General features: G+C 34.1%; 2 protein-coding genes across 3 annotated transcripts; one reads left to right on the plus strand and one right to left on the minus strand.

Moving 5' to 3' along the window:
* Positions 1-1,162: 1,162 nt before the first annotated feature.
* On the minus strand, positions 1,163-6,291 carry LOC146910923 (pentatricopeptide repeat-containing protein At4g21880, mitochondrial-like). 2 transcript variants are annotated; one of them, XM_085725511.1, is made up of 13 exons: positions 6,069-6,291; positions 5,753-5,965; positions 5,555-5,619; positions 5,221-5,328; positions 4,910-5,023; positions 4,235-4,336; positions 4,011-4,109; positions 3,765-3,884; positions 2,610-2,714; positions 2,319-2,446; positions 2,162-2,240; positions 1,830-2,047; positions 1,163-1,748 (listed from the first exon to the last, which is right to left on the minus strand). In XM_085725511.1, the coding sequence occupies exons 1-13, from the start codon at positions 6,202-6,204 to the stop codon at positions 1,451-1,453; spliced, it is 1,785 nt and encodes a 594-aa protein (XP_085581637.1). In that variant the 5' UTR covers positions 6,205-6,291; the 3' UTR covers positions 1,163-1,450. The 2 variants fall into 2 exon arrangements, with proteins under 2 accessions (XP_085581637.1, XP_085581638.1); XM_085725512.1 differs by lacking the exon at positions 5,221-5,328.
* A 2,936-nt stretch (positions 6,292-9,227) lies between these two features.
* LOC146910924 (Sterile alpha motif (SAM) domain-containing protein) lies at positions 9,228-10,782 on the plus strand. Its single transcript, XM_085725513.1, has 2 exons — positions 9,228-9,336; positions 9,800-10,782. Exon 2 carries the CDS (start codon positions 9,811-9,813, stop codon positions 10,534-10,536), a length of 726 nt encoding a protein of 241 aa, XP_085581639.1. The 5' UTR covers positions 9,228-9,336; positions 9,800-9,810; the 3' UTR covers positions 10,537-10,782.
* Positions 10,783-13,879: the final 3,097 nt, after the last annotated feature.

Genomic DNA, 13,879 nt, shown 5'->3' on the forward strand with positions numbered 1-13,879 from the left:
TTGTTATAGTTTGTTTGATTTTTTTTTATAGCAAAAAAAAACATACCATACCAATTTGATTACATTTGAATTTTGAATTATGGTATGAGTTAGGTTGACATTTTTAATTTAATTAAAATAAACATTGTGAAAAGTTAATTAAAGGATTTAAAATCTAGAAAATATTTTTTGAAGGAAAATCTAGAAAATACATTATGAAATTGTAAAAAAAGAAACAGCAACACATTAATTGGAATCTCCCTAAAAAAACACATTAATTGAAATCAAATATATCAAATTTAGTAAAATACTACTCTGATTATTAATATAAGCAAAAAATTAATTTTTAATTTCATTGAATAACAAATATATCTAGTGTATCTTTCAAAAAAAAAAAAATATATCTAGTGTATAATGTATACTAAATAAATAAGTTATTCGATCAACTTAAAAATTAATTTTTTACTCATGGTAATGAACAAAAAGAGTACATACTAAACCATATAGTATCAATTAATTCTCATCATTTTTATTGTTTAAAACTAAATTAGTTCTAGTCGGTTGATTATATGGTTGACCCAAACTTGTTCAAACTGTGTGCATTATATGTTTTCTCGATAGTCCAATTCCCAAATAATATTAAAAGCTAGCTGAGCTCGTCGTTCTAGCTTTCAATGGGGGTAGAAATGGGAATGTGATTAAGAAAGAAAGGAGATTAGGGCGGTGAAAGAGACTGAGAATACATGCTTGTAACTTTTAATATGTTGCCTAAAATATATTTCATATGTTGAACCGTATAAAAATAATTGTGGCAGTTAAATTTTTTTTTTTTTTGAAGGAATAATTGTGGCAGTTCATGAGTAGCATGGATTTGTTTGAATAACACCTTTTCGTTCTTGCAACACATGTTACATGATTCATGGGAAAATAATTTTGCACTGCAGCTGCTACGTCTAGTTGGAGGAGGCAATTGAGACTTTGCCATCATCGAGTTATTTTAAATTTTTTGCCAATGTCGTTTCCAGATTTGAAATCACGTTGCAGTTTTACATGCACTAGTTAACAACTAATTAGAAGGATTAACCGTAAAAAGATTTAAACTATTAATTACCATGACATTATAACCAGAAGTTAAAAAGGTAAGACCAAAATCACATGTCTTTGTTAAGAATCGACAGGTAAATTTATTATTATCTAAAAAAACTAAATTTATTAAAAAATGGAACAAGAATAATACAAGGAACGTCATAAAATGCAATTGTTAGCCCAACAGAATTGGTGCAAGAACTTATTTTTTGGGTGCAAGAACTTATCCATGAAATTTATAACATTCATAGTTTTAGTTTTTGTTCATATGTCGTGGTGACATCATGTAATCCGTGGCCGACGGTAACTCCACCCGTGCGCCATTCGACATATGACCTGCTTTTCCACACTTGAAACAACTTTCACCTCTTTTGCATTCACTAGACTAATGACCCAAAGCCCCACACTTTAAGCACCTCACATCACCTACATTCGGCTTGGAGCCACCACCAACATCTTTCTTCTTACCCTTGTCCTTGCCATATGGTTTCCCACGATAACGACCTCTTCCTTTTCTCTCGTTCACCGCCTTATAGTAACTTGCCTTAGCCTTCCCCGCTTCATCAATTTTGACGTAAATGTGCTTCATAGAGGAACAAAATTCAGAGTAAACTCTTGGAATTTTTTTGAGTATAATGTCAGCATAATTGTGATCTCCCGAGGCCAAAAGTGCGTGATACATTCTACAGCCATAAAGTAAAATCATAAGGAGAAGGAAAATATTATAAGAAAGGGAAAAAATAGTTTAAAGGTTAGAATCCCACCTCAAGTAGCTTAATTCAGTATAAGGATATCCAGCAAATACATATTCTCTCCAAACCAAATGAGCATTATTCGCATCTCTTGATTTGGTACAACCGGTTAGGAGACTATCAAGACACATCATTGAAGGAACAAGGCCAAGCTCTTTTTTTATTAGACGCAGCAAGTCCAATCCAAATTGCAAATATGTGGGCCCGTATTTCGAAATTAGACAATACGCCTATACATACATGAGACCAATATGTCATGCTTCATACACGCAAAAATATTAAACCAAAATTTAATTCTTATAATCGTGAATCCTTATTCAAGTCATAAGGAAACAGAAACTTACTTCATCAAAAAGCATATCTCTCTTGTCTTTGTCGCTTTTGAAATAATCCTTGAGTTGTTTAAACAGTTCAATGGTAGAACTGCGAAATATACAATGAACATAAACAAATGGCAGAATAAAATCATAATTTAATATTAGGAAAAAAGAACCGGCATACCTTAAATTTTTGTGTTTAACTGAGTACCGGATGGCCCAAAGGCAACCGTCAACCCAATCTTGACCTCTCAACTCCTTGAGTAGGAGAAGCAACCTCTCCAACTCGCCATGTAAATTACATAACACATCCTAAGAATGTACAATGATTGATGAGTTTTAAGGTTGAAAGTGGAAGGTATACAAATTAATAATAATCTAAAACCCTACCATGAGACTGACAACATGCTATGTCCTTTACAAGGTCACTCCAAAAGAGAAACCGTAGAAAGACAGCATATTTACACAAACATACCTGTTTTTCTACATCAAATTCACCGCAAGCTGGATATGCATGAATCAGAGCTACAAAAACTTCTTTTGTCAAGTGGATTCCAGATTGTTCCATCTCTTCATAATACTACAAGTAAATATTCTAATTAGCAACTCGATTATTGAAAAATCAAATCTTAATCTCAATACTTGATTTAAAACTGAACGACCAAGTCGCTGAAAGTATGTGAATATATGCATTTTTTTTTTTTGGAAAGGAAATACGAATTAAACAAAACTAATTAATGGAGAAGCTTCATGACACTTCCAGAAGTATGAATATACCGAAATCTACCTTGTTTGAGCCCCGAATGGGTCTAACCAATTCCAATTTTTTTCATGAAACTTTGGAAAAACTTAATACGGTTTGAGTAAAGTTTCAAATCAACCAATGCAAAGATGAAGTGTATGTTCATCAGTCAAAATATACTAAGGAGCTTCTGAAGAAGCTCAAGCTTGAAGACTGTAAAGAGATGAACACACCGCCGTTCAAGGCTTTGTATGGACAGAGGTGTAGAACGCCGTTGTGTTGGTATGAGTTGGTATGTGCAAATTCTCTATTATGTAATAAATAATTTAACGTCTAATGTGGAGGGAAGCCTAAGTTTGATTTCAATAGGAGTGATTTAACTTACAAGGCTTCAACTCAGGACATTTTCGAAGAAAAGTCAGATGAGGACTTTTACTCCACCTTCAAGATCCCCTGCTGAAAAATGGGTGTTCTCTGGTGGGAGAAAGTCTAATTGAGGAGTTTGTTGAGAACTTAGAATGAGGACTACACTAGTGGATTTCCTTCCTGGCTTATAAAAAGAAGTCGACAAGTAGATAAAAAAATCAAGACAGGGATAACGAACATACAAAGAGAATAATCACACCAAAGGTGGCCCAAGGAAAAAAAAAACCCAACAATAACATAAAAAGAACACCTGCAACACTGCTAGGGGGAACTAAAAAACCAACACCATCACAAAAACAACAACACAAGAAATCTCCCTCCCTCATGGTGCCCAAAACAAAGGAAGAATGGACCAAGCCAACTCCACCAGAGAGATAAGACACATGAAATCAGGAATCAGACCAAAAACCCCACGCAAAGGCCCCCAAACTTGAATATATGAAATTATTAAACTCAACTTACTTTTTTAATCTCTTCTTTTGTTTCACAATTGCCAATCAAATAGCTGAAAGTGTATGAATCGAGCTTTACGTTGGCATCTCGCATTTGTTTGAGAACCCTTAACCCACCACTGATGTTTTTCTACAATATCGAAAAATAAATAGGTTTCATACCCTCATTTAAATATTTTTTAATGAATGAAATAACTAAGAGAGAGAAGCTTTCATAGTTGAAAATCTGAGTGAGAGCACAATCCAACAATGACACCTCGAAAAAATATCCTGCCATAATGACATTGTACATGGTTGTTTTGTATTTGAAGTACTTTTTCTGCAATTCATCAACCATCTTGTACGCACATTCAAACTGCATAATGAAAGTAAATACATTATCAGGTTAGTAAAAAGCATCCTTTCAAAAGATATCATTGTAGAAAACAAGCATACAATAAGAAATTAAAAAAAAAAATAAAAAAAAAAGGTAAAACTTACATCTTTCATCACTACACAAAAGTGTACCAAAAGTCTGCAAATTTTTCCATTTAACTCGAAATGGTGGGGATGGCGACTTATGATGGAATAGATTTCAAAAACCTTGATTTTCAATATAGCAAAAGGAATAGAAAATGAACAGACAGATATTAGTAAAACAAGACAAACAAGAATCAATGCTTCAATTAAGGGGGAAAAAGGAATCATAAATTTCATTATGTAATTGTAAAAGTTTAAGGGTGAGCCTTGGAGAACCGGTACAGTTGTTGACACGTGACCGAAAGAAAGGTCACGAGTGTTACTAAAAGGTCACAAGTTCAAGTCCTTCAAATGGTGGAACCCCTTCTACCATAAACCATATCTGGATCCAACTCATTAACCTCTAAATCTTTCCTAACAGTTTCTCTAATAGTTTTTCTAGGTTGTCCTCTACCTCTTCTAATCTCACTCTCCTCCGTCTGATCTTCTACAGGTCTTTTCTCAACATGTCCAAACCACCTTAGCCTATTTTCTACCATCTTTTCTACTATAGGTGCTACCCCAACTCTCTCTCTCTCTCTCTCTCTAATGGTGTCATTCCTAATCCTATCTCGTCTAGTCTTGTGCCACTCATCCAATGCAACATATTGTTCGAAGAAATGGATTAGAATCTGCTTTACGTAAGATATATAGTACCCAAGAATGTTGATCAGTTTCCGAGCAAGTCTCTAATACAGATTGCATTACATGACTAGAGATCGTAAAGCCTGCTTCACACATTTTATCAACAACGTCAATAGCTACATCCACCTGCATAACTGAAAATGAAAAATGAAATGCAGTTTTGAAAAATGATGGTAACAGAAAATAGAATGAAGAGAGAATTTGATATGAAGGGAGCAAACGTCTTGATATCGTTTTCCTTCTCATGGATGACTTTATGACAATTATATATTTATTTGATTTGATAACCGTAATATGAGAATGAATAAAGGAGAAAATTATACCTTGTGCTTGACACAACAATACAAAATTAGCTTTTCGTACATAGAGGACGCAGAAAAAAATTCCAACACACCATGCAAATTCTGGATCTTTTTTATGATATGCTCAACCTTGAAATTACCAACAAACCATATAAGATTGCTAAGAAAAAAAATTGTAACATACAACTATTGTAAGATGGGAAATGAAATGTTTTAAATGCATACACTGCAAAACTTGTTTTATGATGGGATATGGTCAATTTTGTTTTTGAATTTTGTAAAATTGATTGAAAATTGTAGATAAGCATAACTGCCTTGCAGTATCACATCACAGTGTTTACCATAAGTTCCTCACCTCTAAATTTGGAATGCTAACTGCATAACTAGCAATGAAGTTTGAAATATCATCCACATCATAATCTGCATTACATAAGAATATGTCATTAATAATAATACCAATACAAGGAACAAACTTCGAATAACATAATAATGGTACCGCATGATCTCAAATCAAATAATAGCTTCTCTGCCTCAGATTCCAACAGTGGCCTACCTAATGATTCGAATATATTTGATATAGATTTTGAAGTTGCAAGCTCTCTAATGTCTATATTTTTCAACATATCCGAAATTTGTGCCTTGAGGTCACTTTCACAAAGTTGTTGCGTATCCGCTCTAGAAATCCACAATTGCTTCCTCTCAATTGTTAGTTCCTTTTGCCTTGTTGAAGCGTAGTCACGAAGCTTAAGCTTCTCAACAGGAGGAGCTAAAGAAAGAAAAAAAAAACAAAAAAAAAAACACATTTGAATTGAGTCTAACAGTAAATTTCACAAACAGTGTTCAATATAGAAGAAAACTGAGATAGATACCTACGGAAGAAGCATCATGGAGTTTGCGGGACGAGAGAATCAGGTTCCATGAAGATGATGTTCTGCGAAAGTTTTGTAGATCCGAACCGAAATAATTGCTAAGAACCCGTAGTTTTTTTAGGCAAAAGGCGCGCATCTTTGAACTGCACACTGACAGGTGAGGCAAGGTGAGTTATGCTGAATCGGAAATTTGTAGAAACGGGTGGAATCGCCGTGAACAGTTAGATCGATCGAGTTTTGCTAGAGATATATTTTGTTTTTTCTTTTGTTTTTGAACCCTAGGAAGTTACGATTTTGACCCCGTAATTATTAAAAAATAATAAAAATTTATTACTTTTTATTTTTTAATTAAAAATATATATAAAAAAATACACGTGGCTTCCACGTCAGCATTGACTTGGTCAAAATTGGTTTGGGCCAAAACTGCAAAAGGGGAAATACTTAAAGAGCTGAATTGTATTTTATTTTGTTATAGGGCCAAAATCGCAACTTCCTAATATTTAGGGGGTCAAAACTGTTATTAAACTTTTTTTTTAATTAATACAAATTTCTAATACCAATTTTTTTTTTTACGGATTATTCATCTTGATTAGAACTATATCACTTAATTATTATTATTAATATTATTATTATTAATCATCATCATCATCATCTCTATTATTATTATTAGAGATGGAGGTGTGGTCGGAGGTGAGTCAGGATCACACACTTATTATTCACGGCAGGTTTATCACGACGGATGAGTTCTTTTTATTTAATGTGTATTCTCCTTGTGATATTCGAGCTAAACATGATTTGTGGGTTTCCTTGTCGACTTGGTTACTTCGGTGGAGAGGGAAGAAGGTGTGTGCGCGCGGGGATTTCAATGCGGTGCGCAGGGTGGAAGAAAGAAGGTCGGCTCAGCGTGGGGGTGACACAACAAATTTTGCGCCTTTTAATAATTTTATTGAAGAAAATATGCTAATTGATTTACTGTTATGCGGTCTAAGGTTCACGTGGTTGCGTATCTATGAATAGGATTGACAGATTTTTGCTATCAGAGGAGTGGTGCTTAAGATGGCCTAATAGTCTTCAGATTGGTCTTCTTCATGGGGTTTCCGATCATTGCCCGCTTCAATTGTCGGTGGATGAGGAAAATTGGGGTCCTCGTCCTACTCGCATGTTGAAATGCTGGCAAGACATGCCTGGTTATAAGCAGTTTGTAGTCGAAGTAGTTTTACCGGACACAAAGGGGGTTGCAAAAGCCTAAAATGTCAGGATAGTGTGGACTTTGCAAGAAAAAGCCAAAAAAAAAAAATGAAGATTTTTTCTCTCCCAATGATTTCAATTGTGAATGTGGTGGCTAGGAAGTATTTCATAGAATATAGTTCCCGTGTAAGTTGTTTGTCTCGTGAGTTCTCTATCATGTACTTAAATGAGTTTTAGGAAAATATTTAATTTGTTATCCCAAGTGAATCGGTGCAAGAATCCAAGAAAATTATAACTTTCATAGTTTTAGTTTACAATCCTGTGTCGTGGTGCCCCATGGTGTCGTGTAGTGCGTATTAATTATCATCCAGCCTATAGATAAACTTATCAATTTTTTCTTCACATGAGTGAAACTTGCCTTCAAACAATCGTTCTCATTCAATCCACTAAAAGTAATCACATAACACATTAGAAAACTTAAAATTAATTTCATAACTCGATATAGAACAAGAATAATATAAGGAAGGTCATAAAATGCAATTGTTAGCCCAACAGAATTGGTGGAAGAACTTATTTTTTGGGTGCAAGAATTTATCCATGAAATTTATAACTTTCATAATTTTAGTTTTTGTTCATACGTTGTGGTGACATCGTGTAATCCGTGGCCGACGGTAATTCCATCCGTGCGCCATTCGACATATGACCTGCTTTTCCACAGTTGAAACAACTCTCACCTCTCTTGCATTCGCTTAATGACCCAAAACCCCACACTTGAAGCACCTCACATCACCTACATTCGGCTTGGAGCCACCACCAACATCCTTCTTCTTACCCTTGTCCTTGCCATATGGTTTCCCACGATAACGACCTCTTCCTTTTCTCTCATTCACCGCCTAATAGTAACTTGCCTTAGCCTTCCCCGCTTCATCAATTTTAACGTAAATGTGCTTCATATAGGAACAAAAATCAGAGTAAACTCTTGGAATTTTTTTGAGTATAATAATGTCAGCATATTTGTGATATCCCGAGGCCAAAAGTAAGGGAAAAAATAGTACTTCCTCCTTTTCAAAATGAGTGTCGCTTTAGCCAAAAAAATTTGTTTCAAAATGAATGTCACTTTCAGTTTCCAATGCAATAATAACTTTTTTTTTCAATTGTACCCTCCAATTAATACTCTGCACACTACTTTCAAAGTATTACTTTTAAACTAATCAATAGTTAATAAGGATAATTTGGTAAAATAACCCTTTTTTTTTTAATCATTGCATATCTTAATATGTGTGTAAACACGTAAAACGGTCCTCGTGAGCTAATCTCAATTGGTTGGGACAATGCATAATATATGCAAGGTCAGGGGTTCAAATCCCGGCCACCACCAAAAAAAAAAAAACCTAAAACGACACTTATTTTGAAACAGATGGAGTATAAAGGTTAGAAGCCCACGTCAAGTAGCTTAATTCAGTATAAGGGTATCCAGCAAACACCAGGTTAATCTGAAAAAATAAAAATGAATACTATGCTCACACAACAAAAAAGAATTTAAGAACATGGGTCTTATGGTTATTGTGAGCTCTGAGTTTGAGGCTTTACCTGATCCTAGCGAGTCCCCATTAGTTCGCCTACATTTTTATCATATAGATAACACTACTTATAATTATTTGATCAAGAAAACTACAAAATATGTTTATAAAAGAGAAAAAAATAACAACAATATGAAGCTCAATGGAATTTAACTCATTGTAATGATATTTTGACATCTATTTAATGACAATTTGTTGACAACATTGTTTTTCTCACTTCTTATTGGTCAAAAACAATGGAGAGAGAAAAAAGAAGAGAGAGAGGATAATAATATCGTGAGTATGAGAGAGAGTAAGTTGTCCAAAAGTTGTCGGTCAAAATATCATTTCTCAAACAATTATCATCATTGTCGAAAGACAAAAAGCAACAACCGCTACAGTCTTTGAAGTTGAATCAGAAACAATTTGGATAGATCGGAGTAACTCAGCTAAAGCTTCCCGGGGAAACGCGATCCGAGTTTCTCGTCGGCCGGCAGAAACAAAGCTAGAAACGCGTCCAGGTTTTTTCCTTTCTTCTTTTTTTTTTCTTACAAAATTTGGATGTGATTCCACCGCAAATTATGTCTGCAAAAGAAAGTCCAAAGTGGCGATGGAGATGCGGGATCACGGCAGGGATCTCGCACCTCAAACGCCACTTTGGACCGATATTCCCCAACTGGGTGCTAAAGCACAACATATTAGAGCCAATTATAAACCTTGTTAGTTTCTTAGATGATATTTGCTACTAATTGCACAATTTGATTTCTGAACAATATAAATTATAAACTTGGTTTGCTTGCATCTTGATATGTAATTATTTTGTTCATCTTAATTCTAATTTCAAGCTGGGCAAAATTAAATAATTATTTTCAAGCAGGTTTGGGTTAGAGTTTCTGTATGCTTGATTTCCAATTCATGTAATTATTTTCATATGAAATGAAACCTTGAGTTCTGTTAGTGAGTTTATGTTATATCGTCAACCAGGTTCTCCGATAATGGCGAAAACAAATAAAAAGCGCCCAGAAAAACTTCATCAAGTGGATGATGATTGGGTTATAGTTAAAAAGCAGAGAGTGATAATTCTTGTTCCTGCTGCATCTGAAAGATCCTCAACTGAAAATGAAGAGGCCAATCACATTCATCCTATGCCTCTTGTAATGTCAGGTAACCTCGAGGAACTTCCCACAGAGACACCTAATGAAAATCCTTCTAGTAATGAACAAGATAAGGCCGTTACGTTGGCTGTCCAGAAGAAGATTCTTACTGTGAGAAGAGCTCCTCCTCCAGTATTACTTAAATCACCTTCAGCCAATCCACCATGTGTAGATCAAAGAATAGAATCGGAAAATCCACATCAAGTGAGTAGTTTTAAATCCCACAGGTTAGTAGGACTATCGAATACATCAAAAACTATTAAGCAGCCCAGATCATTATTTGCACCTAGAAGGTTCTCCAACTTTGCAACATTGGATCGAGGTCTGAGAGCATTAAATCTTGAGAGGAAGCTTGAAAGAGCTGGTGGGTTGAACAAGTGGCTGGCTTCACTTGGACTGGAGCAGTTTGTGAGAATGTTTCAGGGGAAGATTATCAGTAAGTATCAGCTTGTGAACCTAACCATGAAAAAACTCAAGGATATGGGTGCCAATGCGGTGGGACCTCGCAGGAAACTAATCCACGCCATGGACTGTGTTTGCCAGCCATATTGCTTTGAGGCCTTGTAGAAGTCTGACTCTGTAGGATATTGAAATTATATACACAACATTCCAGGACATGGTACAATGTAAAACTTGGTTTTTGGATGCTCTCCTGGTCATGGTACTCGAGTCTCAAATAGTGTTTGAATAGATTTCTACTATTGTATTAGTTGTATATACTTATGATTCATGAATTATGAGCAAATATTTTAAATGTGTGAGTGTGAGGGAGGGAGGGAGGTTCACTCTGATATATATTGTGCTTGGTTGAAATATAGAGGAATGACTCTCTTTTTCTTTTCCTTTTGAAGCAAAAAAAGTGTCTCTATTTTTGTTTGGTTCACGACAAGGAGATAGAAATTTTTATGAAGAAAATATGGTAAAATAATTTTTACACCTTATGACATTTAATGTGTCACTGCATCTAGATTTTTAAAAACGTGTCCCTCCCTCCAAATTATAATGACATTGGAAGGGAACCATCTCTGAATCTGAAGTAATTCTGTTTCCCCTCTCCTAAAAAAAAAAAAACTAAATAAACAGCAAGACTAAAATAATATCGCTCTTCCTTTTCATTTTAAATAATATCGCTCTTCCTTTTCATTTTAAATTGCCAAAATTGTTAGGCTGGATGTCGCAGTTGAGATTTAAACTCTGACTCCTTCATTTATGTATGTGAGTTTTTAATAACTATTGTCATTTCGTCTATCTAAAAAAAGTTCGTTAAATTGCTGAAATTGTTAGGCTGGATGTCGTAATTGAGATTTAAACTCTGACTCCTTCACTTATGTGTGTGAGTTTCTAATAACTATTGTCCTTTCGTCTATCTAAAGAAAGTAATGTTGTAAGTTAATTTGCATAAAGTATAAATGTAAAATTATTTTGCATATGCATCTTACTTGTCATGGAATACAAAGAAAATAATCCTGCTAGTAATGAAACTTAATTGTTTGTTAATCCTTCCTTATTGTAGTTTTTTTTTAACGGTAAATGAAACTTTTATTGATAATTAAAAGAAATAAGTACAAGTGATACTAAACCAAGCACATGTCTAAAGTGCATGTAGTACCTTGTAGTAGTCAAATGAGAAGTGTATGCTTGGTTTGTATGGAATTTATCTGGCATCTGATGTTGGTCTACCCCCTCGTATTGGAAGCTTCTCTTGGTCGTGGCAATGAACTTCCTGTGGAGAGACAACAGCTCTCTGAAATTTTTCCAACATGCAGATTTGTAATGTGACCTTTATTACACGGTGATTAATTAAGTTGAATCAAAATTTAAGCACAATTCAATAAAGTTTGTTGTTGTTGAATTTAAAATGAATATTAATGCTGTTGGTGCTCATTCCTGCACTAACATAGCTTCAGCTTGTGGTGGTCTCATCCGTGACCACTGACCACCATGGCTGCTTCATTTTTGCACGAGATTTTTTAAATTAAGAACCTTATTTTGTAACTGGCTCTCTTGTTATCTACAGCATGGTTAGAAGGGTTATAACACCTGCACTCGAGGGTGGCCTTGAGTATGAGCTGAATGGGAGGTCGCCTGGACACCCATATTTTAGAGACACAAACTATTGTTTTTACTTGGTACTTGGTAATTTCTTTTTAGAGAACTTGTTTATGAATGAATAAATCTTTTTTGTAAAAAATAAAATAAAAAAAACATTTCAATAGTTAAAAAGACACAACTTTATTAATTCATCCAGAGTATCAACAAGTCTTAAGACCTGTCCTCCCAAACACTCATCTTTTCCCGCTGCTTAAGGAAGTATGTGCGCCATGCTTCACATTGTGGATTGAGCCATATATTTTTTTTTTTTTGTTTTTGTTTCAAGAGAAACAAATAAGTGTGTTCATATTTTGTCAAAAAAAAAAAAAAAAGCGTGTTCATAGGTTGGCTCCTCTTATAAATTTTCTTTTGTTGTATGATGCTCTAAAATAAATGTGTTCGGTTTTATTTGTTGTATGATCCTCTTACAAATAAGTGTGTTTACTTTTCTTTCTAATTAATGCAAGGCCTCTTTTATTAAAAAATAAATAAATAAATCATGAAGTAATTTTATTATATTAAAATATATTTCTCTAAATGTATCTATATAGTAAAATATATTTTTTTAGATAAGCATCTATACAGTAAAATATAATTCATTGGATATCTATAAATACATTCTTTCTATAGCAATATATAATACAAATTTGTCCAAAAGTAAGTACTCCATGTGTCCCAAATTATAAGTAAAAAAAACTCATTTTCCTTGTCCCAAATTATAAGCAAAAAAGACTAACTTTTATAATATTTAATTATGTTTTTTCAAAAACTCATCTTTTCCCAGGAGAGATTAAATGCAATTTGCTTTGGAGGGAGGTAAATGTAAACACCTTTGTAAGTGCTCTTTGAGCCTGAAGGTCTTCTCTGCCATGGACTGGGGCATCATCCCCTCACCCTAAAATTTTGTAAACAAAAAAAAAAAAATGCAATTTGCACTCACTATGCTCTTTCTTTCATTTTCTCTATAACTTTTTTTTTTATACGGATAACACAATAAACTATGAAACTTATTTCAAGGATAACACAATAAACTTTACCACAAACTACAATATTTTAGCTTTCTTTTTTTTTTTGGTCAAGTAGCCTAGTGGCTAGAAATTCTCCTTTTCAAGGAGAATAAGTGGGGTGTCCGGGGTTCGAACCCCGGCCCCTGCATAAATTATGCAATGTCCCTGCCAATTGAGCTAAGCTCATGGGGACATATTTTAGCTTTCTTAATAAGTGTGAAAATATTTTGTTTGCTTATAATTTAGGAGGGAGGGAATACATACAATTCTATTTTTTAAAAATCAAAAAATTAAATTTGGTCAAAAAATTGTACCAAAAAAATTAAAATGTTTGATAAAAAAATAAAGACATTAAATAAACTAACTTTATCGTGAATATAACTAAATTGACAATGATATAATATATGAACTGGAATTTGGAAAACTCCAACTTATTACTAAGAGCATCCACAATGGAGACATCCATTTTTAGGTACTTAAATGGGTCTCACACGTACACATCACTCTTTTATTATTTTTTAATAGCAGTACCTAATAAGCACTCAATCCCTCCAACCCAGATTTCACACAAAGTTCTTAAATGGGACCCACTAATCAACTATCAATAACTTTATATCACTACACTTCAATTTTTTAATATTAAAAGCGTGCGGGTCCCGTTTAAAGTTGGGGTCTTAAATAAGACCCCGGGTCTTAAGAGACCCCCGAAAAAAAATTTCCCAATGGGGGTACCTATTAGATACGGTGTCTTAATTGGTAAAGACACCACCATTGAGGATGGTCTAATGAATTAGTTTGTTCTTGCTGTAATG

This window comes from Medicago sativa, chromosome 7, assembly GCF_051527215.1.
Source record: "Medicago sativa cultivar Bolivia chromosome 7, Bolivia_mono, whole genome shotgun sequence".
NCBI classification, from domain to species: Eukaryota; Viridiplantae; Streptophyta; class Magnoliopsida; order Fabales; family Fabaceae; genus Medicago; species Medicago sativa.